The sequence below is a fragment of the Cervus elaphus genome, chromosome 24 (assembly GCF_910594005.1).
Source record: "Cervus elaphus chromosome 24, mCerEla1.1, whole genome shotgun sequence".
NCBI lineage: Eukaryota > Metazoa > Chordata > Mammalia > Artiodactyla > Cervidae > Cervus > Cervus elaphus.
In genome coordinates, this window is record NC_057838.1 from 60,133,541 (window position 1) to 60,148,444 (window position 14,904).

The 14,904-nt window shown below is 56.7% G+C and overlaps 1 protein-coding gene across 1 annotated transcript; it reads right to left on the reverse strand.

The window, feature by feature from the left end:
- Nucleotides 1-3,041: 3,041 nt before the first annotated feature.
- Nucleotides 3,042-13,998, reverse strand: GRM2 (glutamate metabotropic receptor 2). Its single transcript, XM_043886971.1, has 6 exons — nucleotides 13,890-13,998; nucleotides 11,593-12,175; nucleotides 8,291-9,128; nucleotides 5,732-6,807; nucleotides 3,872-4,052; nucleotides 3,042-3,647 (listed from the first exon to the last, which is right to left on the reverse strand). The coding sequence occupies exons 2-6, from the start codon at nucleotides 12,040-12,042 to the stop codon at nucleotides 3,574-3,576; spliced, it is 2,619 nt and encodes an 872-aa protein (XP_043742906.1). The 5' UTR covers nucleotides 12,043-12,175; nucleotides 13,890-13,998; the 3' UTR covers nucleotides 3,042-3,573.
- Nucleotides 13,999-14,904: the final 906 nt, after the last annotated feature.

Here is a 14,904-nt window from a genome sequence, read left to right on the forward strand (position 1 = left end):
ACAGGCTGACGGCTACCAACAGTTTACCACAAGAAATTTCCCTCCAGGACTTTCCTGGTGGTCCAGTGGTTAGGAATCTCCCTGCCAATATAGGGGACACGGATTCCAACCCCGGTCCGGGAAAATCCCACATGCCGCGGAGCAACTAAACCCCCGAGTCTAGAGCCTGTTGTTCGCAACAAGAAGCCACCGCACTGAGAATCCTGCATGCCCTCAAAGCACAGTAGCCTCTGCTCGCCTCTGGCGCAACTAGAGAAACCCGCGCAGCAACAAAAACCAACCACAGCCAATAATAATAATAAATAATTTTTAAAAAATCCACCTGCCAATGCAAGAGACAGGTGTTCGATTCCTGATCTGGGAAGATTCCACGTACCGCCGTGCAACGAAGCCCGGGAGCCGCAACTACTGAAGCCCGCGCGCCCCAAAGCCTGTGCTTCCCAACAAGAGAAGCTACCGCCATCAGCCCAGTACCCCTTCGTGCACTGCAACGAAGAGTAGCCCCCGCTACCCGCAATTAGAAAGAGCCAGCGCAACAACCAAGACCCAGTGTGGTCAAAAATACATAAAAATTTAAAATTCCCTCCATTAAACACAAACACACCTCCCTCCAGCGGGTGACTGGGTCATGAGGCGGACTAGAGAAAAACAGGAAAATTTCAGGCACACAGTTAAGAGTGTAACACCTCCCCTTCCCCACAGCTTCGCTGACGGACTTATTTAAAGCTGCCCTTAGGCTTCAACTAGTCTCTCTTCATCCCAAGCTTACTCTTCCTTTCACGCCTCACTCCGCTGGAAATAGGGGGAAAGAGCTCTGTCAGATACTTTTCAACCTCTCCGGTCGCTCCTGCACTTCTCACTGTTGCAAGGTACGTCAGAAAAAAGCTGCCAACCATTCTCACAGGCTACCTGTGAGACCGCAACCAGAGGAGCTCTCCCTCAGGATTTGCCTTATTCACCATTTAATTAGCCGCCAGGACGTTCAACTGTGTGGAAATACAAAATGCAGCCTTACTTAAACGGACTGTGAGAGACTTCGCGCTGTGGCCTTGCCGCGGTCCCTTCGAGAGCCCTCTGGCGCCACAAGCCGTCTGGGTGTCGTGAGCCGGGAGGTTCCGCGCCGTGTCATCCTGGCCGCTAACGTTCGCTGCGCGGCCTGTCGCACCTTCGCACCTTCTCGCACAGTCGCGCTCGGTGGCGGAGTTCAGCCCGCCCCCTCTGCGGTCTGCCACAGCGGCCAGCAGCCGGCCCCGCCCCTACCCAGCCTCGCCCTATGGCGACGCGGCGGGGGCGGGACTGAGTCCCTCTCTCTCGGGGGCCACGCCCCCGGGATCCACGCCCCCGCGGTAACCCTCATTTGCTGCCGCGCCGGTGTCTCTCCAGGGTTGCCCGATTGGAAGGGTCCTCGAAGGGACGCCGGGGCCTCGGTCCCCCTAAGAGCAGACACGGTGCCTCCACCTCGCCCCGCCATGTCCCCTCCCTGAGCGGAGTCCTGGTGTTGGCTGGTCTAAGGGAGGAGGGCTGAGGTGAGATTCTCCGCCTACCACAGCTATCGTGGCGTGGGGATGCGAAGGGAGGGAACGGAGGAGGGGCCCGGGGAAGGAAAGGGATGTGGCCCACAGACTTGAGCACCGACTTTAGGAATTCTTCACTCGCCTCCTGCCATTCTTCCCCACCCCCAGCCTCTGGGCCCTTCTCTCTGGATGGGTAGCAGGGATAGAAGGAGATTCTTCACTGACTACCCGTTGTACCTTTTTAGCTGTGAACCATGTTTGTTATTGTTTAGTCGCTAAGTCATGTCCGACTCTTTGCGACCCCATGGACTGTAACCCACCAGACTCCTCGGTCCATGGGATTCTCCAGGCAAGAATATTGGAGTGAGTTACCATTCCTTCCTCCAGGGATCTTCCCGACCCAGAAATCGAACTCGAGTCTTCTACTCCTCCTTTATTGCTGACAGATTCTTTACCGCTGAGCCACTGGGGAAGCCCGAAAATACAGGACGCCCGGTTAAATTTGAATGTCAGATAAACATTAAAAATTTTAGTATAAGTATACCCCAAATATGGGATATACTCACACCAAAAAAGAAAAAGCTTTCATTGTTTACTTAACATTCAAACATGACTGGGCACTCTGTATTTTATTTGGCATCCCTACACCCCAAATATTAGCTCGAGAGGGAAAGCCTACAATTTTCTTTTTTCAGTTTTCTGTTTTCATTTCTTAAATTGTTAGCCCAAAGTTAAATTGTTAGCCCACAGCCTCACTAGTCTATAGATGCAAATGAATTCACTTAGAAATAACAAATGTCCTTGGCCCGCCCGTCTCCCAGTGCAGGACTTTGTCCCTCTGAGATACCTCACTCTGGGGCTTCCCCCAAAGAGGTTCCTCGGCTCCTGTGGTAGTCGGGCGCCCACAGTCCCCTAGGCCACAGGAGGGCAGCGGTTACTTGCCTGCGCAGTGCGGCTGAGCCTGTGCCTCAGCGCCCCCTGCTGGTAAATTCCAGACTGCAATCTCGGGGGCTGCCCGAGGATCCTGGGCTCCACCATCCAACAGCTGAGCGAGTTCCTTCAGGGAGAGAGGAAGGCCTCTTCTTCCTCCTCTCATCGGACTAACAGCAGATGGCCTCTCCAACTCCCCTCGCTGCCCCACCTCCTCCTTCCTCACGATGCTCAAGCCTCCTCTTGCCTCCCTCCACCTCAGATGTCCAGCCTGGCTCTGCACTGATCAAAGACTCCTCAAATGCTAGGCAGGAGCAAGGGTCACAGTCAGCTGCCTCTCCTGCTGCATCACTCACACCGCCCAGGTTCTGCCCTAGACAGCCAGATGAGCTTGTATCCATTTAAACCTCCTATCCTCACCCCAGTGGTGCCTTGGCCAGTCTGTAGCAGCTCCTTTCAAGGAAGGATGACTTATTTATTTTCTGTCTCTCCATCAGGCAGGACTCAGACCTCCTAGCACAACCGGCACAGGGCAGAGTGAACAAATTCTAGCAAAATGAAGACTGAGAGGCTGGGGCGGGGATGAAAGGACCTCCCTGGATCAGAGGCAAAGTGTGATTTTCTTTTTTTTTTTTTTTAATAAAGACACTTCATTTACAGATAATACAAAATAAACCACAGGACAAACTACTGTGCAGGAGGAGGGACAGTCCCCATTTTAACCCCCCTCCCCATCCCAAAATAAGTTATATAAAAAATTTAAAAGGCCCTAGAAGGAGGGAGGGGTAGGGCTGGAAGCACCTTTACTGATTGGGGATTGGGGCCTGCAGTCCTCAGCCACTCTATTCCAGGGCAGAGTGGGCCCTGGCTTGCTCCCTTTCAAGTCCTGGGCCTGGCAAGGAGGGGACATAGCTACAAGGGCAGTTGGTGGTCATTATTGAGGCTCCCAGGCCAGGGATCCCAGCTTCTGACTCTAAAGGGTTGGAGTAAGTAGGGTGGTGAGTGGCACTGGGGGTGGGCACGGGGTTGGCATTATTGCAGTGCTCCAGTCATCTTCCTCCTGGCCCTGGACACAGGTCTGCACCAGGCTCTGGGGAGCAGCCATGTCAGGGAAGGAGTGTGGGGATCCTCAAAGCGACGATGTTGTTGAGTCCACCACCTCGCGGCCGTTGCAAACAGTGGGGACAAACTGGGAGCCAGACCCTAGGAAGAGGAAACTGGAGGTTGGGGCTAGTCTTGAGGTCCCTTCAGTCAGTGGGCATCAGTGAGGCAGGACTGCGGAAAGTAGCTCACCACCCCCTCCCACCCCGCTCCTGTTCAGCCTCATCTGGGGGGCACTCCACCCCCAGCCAAAGAATCTCAGTAACCCAGGAAGTGGCCCCCATGCTGAGAGTTGGGGCAGGGGCTTATCATAGATGGACGCTGACCTTGGCCGAGGCTGGAGCTGGCTCTGGCAGCTGCGCTGCCGAAGCGGCTGGTGGGCGTGCGGTGGCTGACCACGTTCTTTTGCGGCTGAAACAGGATGATGTGCAGCTTGGGTGCAAACAGACAGCCGAGCACCACAGAGCCACTGAGACTTACCGACACGCACATGGTGGTGGTCTGCACCTGCAGTGGGAGAGGTCAAGGATGAGTCTGTCCCAAGGCCTGGACCTGGCCCCGGGAACCCTGCCCAGGTGGTGGGGTCCCAGCAGTGGGGACCATAAGCATCCAGCCCTGGGCCTTGGTCCATTTGCCAAGTCCCAGAGAATTTTTAGGAAGGTTGGGCACAGTCCCAGCATCAGCCTCAGTGCACCGTCTTCCAGGAAGACCAAAGTTCTAGCTGTGGGGTTAGGGTGAACATGCAAGGTGCATGTATGCATGGGAGTGTGTGTGCAGACATGTGTCTGTGTGGGGGGTGCAGGCATGGAGTGCTGGCATGTAGTCGCATGTGTATCTGTATGCGGGTGTGTGTGTAGGGGATGGTGAGAGTAGGCAGTTGTGTGTGAAACTGTAGGATGCATGTGTACGGATGTGTGTAGGTGGGTAGATGTGGATGCATGCCAGGTGTGCAGGTATATGCACATGTGTGTGAATGTAGGGATATGTGTGTGTGCACTCGTGTTTGGGGTTGGTGTGTGTACCTCCCAGCTGAGTCCTTAGCCACTTATGACTGGCATGCAAGTGCAAATGATATGCAAATGCAGGTTGAGTCAGAGCAGATTCCCTCCCCAGCTCATCCTCCACCGCCCAGGCAGGTGGCCCAGCAGGCGCTCGCTCGAGCAGCCAAGCCCAGCTGGCCCTGGCCCTGGCCCTGCCCACCATACCTCTGTCCTGAGGGAGGGGGCCTTTGCAGGGGCTGTTGCCTCGATTTTCCTGCTCCTTTAATTGTTAAGATTGTCAGCTCAGACCCTACTCTATACTCCCATGCTGAGTGACCTAAGGGAAGGGATTGAACCTCCCTGAGTCTCCATTTCTTCATCTGTAAAATGGAGAGAGTCATGGAATTTACTACACAGTCATGAGGACCACTGAAGACTATCCTCTTATTGTTAAGAACGCCGCTCACCTGTCACCTCCTCGGAAAAGCCTTCCCTGAGCACCCCATCTGAACCAGCCATTGTCCCTTGAAGCTGAGCAGACCCATGGAGCATTCAGTGCCAGTTGGAATTTTGCTTGGAAGTCATCAACTGGGGTACAGTTTTCACCTGCTTTGATCTTCCCAAGCTCTACATCCCAGATCACCTCCCGCTCCTTGCTTCACCTTTCCTGAATCCCCTGGTTTCATCTCTCAACCCCAGAGTCACACAGCTCCGGGGGTGCCCCGTCACACTGCCCAGCTCCGAGGGGCATCAGAGCATCACACTCTTCGGGGCTGCTGGCTCCACAGCCCCGCCCTGCCATTCTCATTCCTGCCTCCTTCTCACCTCTGCCTACCTTTCCATCATGTATACCCCCCACTGAAACTCAAGGCAGAGGGCAGTGGGGAGGGCAGTGCAGACCCTCTGTTCCAATCAGTTTCCATATTGACTGTCCTCCCCACCTCCACCCTACCTATTCCAGCCTGACTGCACTGCAGAGTTCAGTTCCAGGACTCCTTCTAGGCCCCACTCAGCCTTCCCACTTGCCCTGGAGTCCAGTCCCAATTGGGCCACCATAAGCTGTGAGCTCCTGGGTGAGCATTTAACCTGTTGGAGCCTCAGAGTTATCAGAAGACTCAATGAGGGAGGTACCAGGAATCAGAAGGTCCCCTGTCCTGCTCTGCCGCCCCCCACCCACCTCAGCCTGCCCTGGAGCAGGTCGCTCACCCGGTAGTCACTGGAGGTGACATAGAAGATGGGCAGGAAGGCCAGCCAGATAATGCAGGTGGTGTACATGGTAAAGCCGATGAACTTGGCCTCATTGAAGTTTTCGGGGCACTTGCGGGTCTTGAAGGCATAGAGCGTGCAGAGTGCAATGAGGAGCACATTGTAGGCCAGCGAGCCCAGCATGCTTGCATCGCGGTGGTTGCAGCGCAATGTCACTACCTCCCGCCGCTCAGGGGCTGTCTCCTTGCCTGTGCCCGGGGCCTCCACCACCAGCCAGGTGGCCACGATGAGCAGCTGGCCTGAGATAAGGGCCAGGCAGATGGCCACCTGCGAGGCAGGGCTGATGAAGCGCGGCCGCTGGGCTCCCTCCCGGGCCCCACCGAAGATGCGCGCAATGCGGTTGGTCTTGGTGAGCAGGGCTGAGTAGCAGACGGAGAAGGCAGTGCCCAAACCGAGGCGCCGTAAGGTGCACACCGCTGTGGATGGCTTGGCAATGAAGACGAAGGTCATGCAGTAGCAGAGGAAGACGCCGCCCAGCAGGATGTAGCAGAGCTCTCGGCCCGAGGCCTTGACCACAGGGGTGGCGTTGTGCCTCACAAAGACACCCAGGACAAACAGGGTGGCCAGGGCGCCTAGGCAGGCGATGGTGACAGGTCCCACGGCCCAGGCATCACCCCAGCGGATGTATTCCTGGGGCAGCTCGAAGCAGCCAGTGAGGCTGGCATTGGGCCAGTAGCCCAGGCCACAGTCGGCGCAGGTGAACTCATCCAGTCGGTACTCGTAGGGCTGGCAGGGAATGCAGAGCCAGCAGCAGACCTCCCCCGGCTGCACGCTCTTCACCTCATTCTGGAGGCAGGGCTCACTGCAGCGAGAGGCGGGCAGGGGACCGGCTGAGGGTGAGGCCCACGGGATGAGGCTGGTGTCCAGGGTCAGGCCTTCTGCCCAATAGCCCACCTTCTGGTAGCGATAGCGCCCACCGCCTGCCCGCAGGTAGGTGAAGATGTTGTAGCGACCAATACCGTCCCCAAAGCGGTCGAAGCGGACCTCGCTGTGGGTGTCAGCTGGGCGGAAGGGGGCTGGGGTCGGGGAGGGAAGGAAGAGAGGGTTGGATTGGTTCATCCTGATGTGACCTCAGCCCTAACATGGAACCCAAACCCCAGAGCTGAAGTCCCTTGTCCTTCTGATCCTCGCCCCAGCACTAAAGCCTGCCTAACCAGCTATTTTTCTAAATGAGAGGCCTAAATAAATAACAGACCCCAAGCCCAAGCCCCAAACAGAACCCCAGGCTTAAAGTTCAGGCATCTCCACAAACCTAATGCCCACACCAACCCAACCATGACTCCCAAAACCCAGTCTTAGACCTTCCAACCCAGACCCCAACGGTATCCCAAAACACACCACAGCCCTTTCTCCAAACTTAACATGGAGACCCCCAAAAGCTAAACTTGACCTTAGGTCTAGTCCTGGTCCTACTTAATCCCATCAGTGATATCTCCAGCCCCCCACCAGTCCTAACACTGATTGCTGTATAAGTGAATCCCAACCTCAGTGGTCACCTGGAGGATTCCTTCTAGATGTGCTTGGCAGGCAGCTCACAAGTCACTCCACTCCCCACCCCCATCCCCCTGTGATCCTCACATCGCCCAACCAGGCTGAGAAGGCAGGGACCCCATCATCCCAGGTCTCAGTGACACATGGTATTCAAGTTAGCAGATGATATGCTTAAGACCCCAAGGTGAATGGTGCTGCCTGGAGTCAAAGGCAGGTCCCCCACAGCCTCTCCTCTTTCTACCCAGTCCTCGAAGTCTTCAAAATCCAACTTGAGCCCTACTATAAATTCCACTTAGCCCAGAGGGCTAAATTTAGCCTTGTTCTAATGTCAACCCAATCAGACCCAAATGCAGCAGTAACCCCCAGCCTGACTCTCCCATAACTCTGAATGTCAATCTTATAGGAATTGCTACTCTTCTTGATCCTGATCCAGAGCTCCAAGCTCTGGCACCCTCTCTCACTGCTCCTGCAGTCATTCTTTCTGAAGCACAGAGATGACTCTGTGGCATTTATTTTTCTTGAAGCTGGAACTTCTATTAAGATAATTTTGGTTTGAAGAGACTGTGGCCACCTTGAGTGGAAAAGCAAGATTAGGAATAGAAATTTTCCTGAAAAATACAGGGTCATCCTGATGCACCTTTATTCTCACTCTCTCTGATATCCTGCTGCCTGACAATGGGCTTGAGGTCTCCCGATCTCTACTCCCTGCATGATAAGAGGCAGGAGATAGAAGGCAAGGCCCAAGCAGGAAGCAGAGACCCTTACAGTGCAGAGCCAGGCCAGATGTCTACCCTCTGGAAGGATGTCAGGAAGTGGCACCTCAGGCCTGGCTCCTGTTGGAGTCTTCCCTGCCTGGCTGGCCTTGTCCCAACTCTGACACCAGCCCCTTGGGTAAATCCCTGACTTGTGGTGGGCTGTATTTTCCTAGCCATGTGCTAGAACCTGAGGGCCTGCTCCCTCTCACCCTCCGAGAGACAGCAGCTTGGTGGACCTGGCCGGCACCATTACCATCGAACTTGACATTGAGCACGAAGTCCTTGTAGAGGCGGCGCCCGTTGACAGGCCGCATTGCATCACAGAGGCGGGTGGTGTTGGGGCAGAGGGCGCGATGCATGTTGTGCAGGGCATGGGCCATGGCATACACCGCATTGACCACAAACATGATCTTGGACTCTTGCTCAAAGGGCACGGCCCGCAAGGAGTGAGCTGCACAGTCTTGCTGTCGGAAGCTGCAGTGGAACCTCTGCTCCCAGAACTCACGGAACCAGGGGTTCCGGCTGTTGTTCCATGGGTCCAGGCTCTGGAAGTAGGAGGCAAAGTCGCTGATGGGGTAGGAAGCCAGCTCTATGGTGATGGCGCCTTCAGCAGCACCCTCGCTGCCTGCCACCACACTCTCCAGGGCCCCCCAGCCATCGCTAGCCACCCAGGTAAAGCTGGCATTGAGGCGCTGGGTGGCAGCGAGGAGCTCACGGGCGTCCTCGGAGCGGGTGAACAGGACAGCCACGCGGGCACTGGGCTTCTGCAGCAGGGCTCGCACCACGCCCTCGAAGGCTGCGCGGCTCATGGCGCGGCCCACCTTCTCCGAGGTGGCCACGCAGATGTTGCGGGCGCGGGCCTCTAGTTCAAAGGCTTCGATGCCTGTCTCACCATAGTCACCCTCGGATGCCACGGTGGATACATAGGTCCAGTTGAAGAAGCGGAGAATCTCAGCCATGGCTTTGGCTTGGAAGAAGTCGGGAGGCACTGTGCGGGCAAAGTAGTCATAGCGGGACTTATCACTCAGCTTGGCACTGGTAGAGGCATAGCTGATCTGAGGGATCTGAAATAGCCGCAGGAGGTTGGCCACCTGCAGTGGGGCGGGCATGGATGGGGGTGGTCGAGAGGGCAGAGATAGAGACCAAGTCAAATGCTGGAGACAGCTGTGCCCCTCAACCCAGCTATCAGACTTTGGGATCAAGTGCCCATGTGGTCATCTATGATGTCTCCCTCTCTCCAAAGACCTACATCGTCTTGATGTGTCTTCTCCCTGGGGACAGCAAGTTTTCTGTCCCTTCCTAAGGGCTCAGAAAGACCTAGGGCCAGGGCACCAGGGTCCTGAGCCACACTCAAACCCCCCCCCCCCCTGTCTCCCTTCAGATGAACAGCTGTAGCAAAAAGAGAGAGCTAAGGAAAAACCTAAGTCCTGGGTGGAGATAGGTTGGCCGTTGGCTGCACAGGGACGAGGCACTGCATGACCTCTGGGATGCTCAGGGGTCTTAAGCTCTCTACCCCAGAGTCAACGCTGCTGGGATGATGGAAAGAGAAGGAGAAGGCTCCCTGAAGAAGGAAGACTAAGATTTGAGGGCTCCATAGCCCTGAGAGCCCAAGAGTGGATCTCTATTGGATGCCTGAGCCTGAAATTAACAAGGCTTCCTGCCTACCTGGCAGCCAGTCTCTCAGCCTCAGATCCCTGGGATATGCCCCTAAGAGTGGGGTCCAGCCAAGAACCTGGTGGCATGGTGGGTGAGAGCAGGGGGTGGCCCAGGTTCCAAAAGAGGGAGTCAGGTCCTCTATTTGCTTCTGGGACATAGATGTTTACTCGGACAATCTCAGTTCCTTCCCTGTACTGTCTGACTCTGCGTCCCTGGGCAAGTTAGCAAACCTCCCTGAACCTCAGTTTCTCATTCCTGCCTTCCAAGGTTGCTGAGCAGGTCAAGAATAACGATGTACATGAGGCCACAGTGCCTGGAAGATTATAGGGATTTCAGCACGAGAGAGGGGCAGGAATGTGGATGAACCATTCCAGACAGGTGCAGCCGCAGGATAAAGGACTGAGCCTTGTTTTGACCCAGACAAGGAAAAAGCAGATGGACGCTGAGCTGTGGGCCCTGCTGTGGGAGGCAGGCAGCTTGGGGTGAGGCAGAGGTAACTGAGCTGGAGGTAAATACAAGGGGCCCTTAAAAGAATTGTGCAGAGGGTGTGCTGGGAAAGAACCCCAGAGGCCCCTGAAGACATCAACAATGGGAGGCTGCCTCCCCATCCCTGTCCCCAGCCCAGGCTACAGATGGAGGTGCTGGTGCAGCCACACCTGTCCAAGCTACCACTGGCCCCATCCAGTAGCAGGCCTAGCAGAACTGGTAATTCATTCCCTGCAATAGGGGTGTGAGCAGGCCTCCCTCCCCACCCCAGGCCAGAAGCTGCCTCCATAGTTCAGACTCCTGCTTCCTCTGTCCTAAATAAGCATTCTGGGTCAGGGGGCTCAGCCTGGTTTCTGATGGCAATGCCCTCTGCTGGCCTTCTCGAGGCAGCTGAGGCCCCCAGACGAGGCCCTCCTTGCAACTCCCAACACCAATCTCAGCTCTGGCCTCAGCTTCCAGCAGCCTAGGCTGGCACCAGACAGGTAAGGGTACAGGCAAGAGGTGGAACCCAGTAAAGGACAAGGAGGATCCCCCTGGGCCCCAGCAGCCAGGTGTGCCAAAGGCCATCAGTTGTGCCCTCTGCCGACCCCCTGTGGGAAGAACAGGAGGGAGGGCCTTGGTCCCTCTCCCCCGTCCCCCACCTGGTCATCCTGCACTTGCTGAAAGATTCTGGGGTACCCTCCTCCTCACCTCCACAAACATCCTGCTTCTCTTCCTTTTGGGGCACCCCCTCCCCTGTTTCTCTTCTCTGGGTTGCTCTTGGCTTCTGTCTCCCCCTTTCCAATACACGGAGAGATGATCTGACAGTCACTGAGGTCCTTGGCTGACAGCCAGGTTCATGTCTCCACTTTGTGAGCAACCGGACTTGTGGCCTGCCTCTCTCCAAGCCTCAGTTTCCTCATCTATAAAGTGGCTTAATAACAGCAGCAGCTAATATTGATTACACCCTTATGATCTGCCAGCCCCCTTGATTCACGCTTTGCATGTGTTACCTCATTAAGTTACCACCACACCCCTAAGAGTGGTAAGCATCATGAGTCCCATTTTATAAGGATGAAAGTGAGGTACAGAAGAGAAATAATGCCCAGAGTCACACAGTGAGTGGGAAAACCAGGATTCAAAACTAGAGTTCTGACACAAAAGGCCTGGCTATTAAGCTTCTTAGGGCTGTTTAACATCAGATGTGTGTGTGTGTGTCTTGGGAGTGGGATGTTTTCCTTGCATAATCTCTAAAACTTGAGCCCCATTTTCCCACCGGGGCACTCTCTTAGACTTCTGTAAAAAGCTACTCAAAGAAAGCCTCTAGTCCTTTTCCAGTGCATAGTAACCCAGAGTCCCCGCTCAGCTGGAATTCCAGGTACCCGCCCTCTCTGGCTTCCCTGCCCAGCCTCCATTTCCACAGCCCCCGTGTACCTGGATGGAGACGTCGCTGTAGGAGCCGCCGATGACACCGGTGATGGCAGTGGGAGCATCGCCATGAGTGGCATAAGAGCCGTCAGGGCAAACGTGGCGTGAGCCGTCGGCGCCCCGGCTGAGTGACGCCCGCACAAAGTCAAGTGCCTGCTCCAGAGCATGTGTGTCCTTGGAGCAACTGTCGAGTATGTGCGCACCCAGGCGCACTCCTGGGAGCAGGCTTGGGTCACGGTTGATACGATCCAGCGCAAAAAGCATGGCCTCCAGACGCTGGATGCCGCGATGTTCATTGACAGGACCACACTCCTCTGCTGGGCCACCCTTCTGATGTACTGGAAACAGCCCACCCAGAACCAGGTCCCCCTCCAGGGTCAGCACCTTCTTGGCTGGGCCTTCAGCCACGGCGCCCCACAGCAGCAGCAGAGCCAGGAACCCAAGCAGTGATCCCATGGCCCCAGAGGGGATGGATGGGTCCGGCAGACCTGGGCCTCCAGGGGAGGAGGGCAGAAGCAGCAAAAGCAAAGAGAGGTGGAAATAGACCAGGAAAGGACAGACAGGAAGAGGATGAGGAGGGACCCAGCTCCTGGAGAGAGAGAGAGACAGACAGATAAACAGGTAGGGAGAAGTGGAACCTGAGAGTGGCTAGCCCTTCTGACTCTGCTTCCCCCAAACTTCTTTCCCAGGGACTGAGGAGCCAGGGAGAGGCGGTACCCTTACTAGGATGAGAAGCTCCTGGGACACCCCTTGGCCTGTCCCTCAGCCCTGTCTGGATCTGGGGTTGGAGATGGGCTCTGTGCTCATCCCAAATTTAGCATAGGTGGAGGAACTACACAGGGTAGAAACATTAGACCCAGAAGAATATCCAACACCCTGCACAAACCTCCCGGGGCCCCAAAGTCAACATCTTTGCAGCAGAAGGTCACAGTTACAAACTTGAGGGTCCAGTCCCCATCCTTGGGTTTCCAGAGAGGAGCCATTGAGGACTGAGAACCCACCAGGGAAGAGGGAAGGAAGAAGCTCTAAATGGTAGTCTCGAACTCCAGGGAAACTCAAATGAGTACCCAAGGTTCCCAGTCTCTCCTCCTGACTGAGGAAGTAAATAGAGACTCTAGGTCTTGAAAGTTAGACAGCGAGGTAGAGAGGCTGGCCCCAGGGAGGGACACTGAAGTGGCCACAGGTCCTAAGGTCAACAGGGAAAGTAGATGTGAGTGTGTGTGTATGTCAGGGGTGGCGGGCAGCCCATCTGGTCAAAATCTCAGAACAGGGTTCAGGGTGAGACTTTTGGACACCTTGCTGCTAAGTCACTTCAGTCGTGTCCGACTCTGTGCGACCCCATAGGCGTCAGCCCACCCGGCTCCCCCGTCTCTGGGATTCTCCAGGCAAGAACACTGGAGTGGGTTGCTACTGTCATTTGAGACTTTTTGCCTTCCTTTTCTCTGCAATTCACAACCAAGCAGAGAAAGTCACCACCTCCAATCTCCCCATCCTTGGCCTCAGGGCCCTGCTCAACCTGGCCCTCAGAGACTCCTGCTTCCCTCTTCCACTCTGCACCCCATCATTTGTGCCCCAGCTGCCCGCCTGGACACCCATGCCACACGGGCTCTCACAATTGCACGGGCTCAGGAAGGCTAGGCGAGGGAAACTGAGCCTGAAGCAGGGCAGAACTAGTTCAAGGACCCCATGTCCTGGCCACAGAGACAGGGGCTCTTCACTTGGCCCCCTCAGCACCCCAGGGTTAATTTCCTGCTGGGGCCAGGGCAGGGGAACTGCGGTGCTGTGCATCCCCAGAAAGAAACAGCTCAAGCAAACAGGGAAGAGAGGTAAGCATGAAGACCAACACAGACCGGGGCACAGACCCAGTGGGAGCTGAGTCCAAACGAGTCAACCACAATCCTCCCACAGGGGTGGCTGGGACCAACGCTCCATCAGGGACAGACCCTTGAAGGGGAGGGAGAACCTCGGAAGCAGGGCAGCCTGAGAGCCTGGGCCACAAAATTTGGGGAGATGGAGCCTGAGAGGCTGAGACAGACAGAGGCACAGACAGAAAGACTGACCAAAGGACGGAGGGATAGGAGGAACGAGGGAGCGAGATGCAGGGCGTGCGATCTTTGGGGAAGAAAGGCGGGACGCCTGGGGCTGCCTTCCCGCTTCCCGAGCTTCTGACTAGCGCTGTCTGGATGCCCTGGCCAGTCCCTGCCCCGGGGCGCCCCGGAACTCGAGGGCCCGAGGGACCCCAGGACTCGGGGTCAGGATCGATACGGTCGGTGGCGGCCGCAGCAGCACCCGGCTTACCCTACCTTGCGCGCCCCGCTCTGGCGTGGAGAAAAACCGAGCGGAGCGAGCCTGGGGCACGGGGTTCCAGCTCCCGCTGACTCGCTCGCTCGCTGGCTCGGCAGCTCTGCGCTCTGCCCGCCCGCTCGGCCGGCCGCTTTCAATCGCGGCCCGCCCCGCCCCCGGCCCCAGCCCGCCCCCAACCCCGCCTCCGTCCCTCCCCACTCCCGATCTCCCGCGCCCAACGCGGCCTCCGCCTCCCTCCAGACGCCTGCAACACTCCCCTGCTCTTCTGGAGCACCGGCCCGACGCTGTCCGCCGCGTGGTGCTGAATCCTCGGGCTCTCCTGCCCTCTGCTAGAGCAGGTGCCTCGGGTCCCCTCCGCCCCAAGTCAGACTGAGTCCCAGAAGGCCAGCGAGCGTGAGGCACGCGGCTGGGAAGGTCACTGGGCCCAGTGGGGTGCGCACAGTGGTGTGGGTTTCCATCTGTGGGAGCGGGAAGGCTGGCTCTAGGGTTGTGGGGTGCCCCTGGGGGATAGGTAATGGGGCACGTGGGAGCCAGGGGAAGGGCTTAGTCTGCTGCCTCCCTGTCCTCACGTCCGTTCTCCCTACCCACTCCCATACTGGGTTCCGGTCCACATGCCAGGGCTGGGGCGGGGGGGGCATGTCTTCAGCCCTGACCAAGAGCTGGGGCCTGAGTCACTAGAGGGAAGAGATGGAGCGAGAAGGGGTCGGGGGAGGGGGGAAAGGGTCAGAGGAAGCTGGAACCTTCTCTTCCTTCCTGCAGATGACCTTTAAAGCTACTATACCCCCCACACCCTCCCAACCCTGACCTCCCCTGACCCCTCCACGAATCTCAACTCTCATGTGTAAAGGGCATTAATGGCAAAGAGATACCAGGCTTGGGTTGGGGGTGGGGTTGCAGGCCCAGGGACTTAGGGTCAACACTGAGGGGCAGGCTGGAGCCAGCAGGGGGATCTGGGAGGGGAGGGAGCTGGGGAAGAGGCTCCTGAAACTGGTGGCTGTGTAGGAGGGGGCAGGA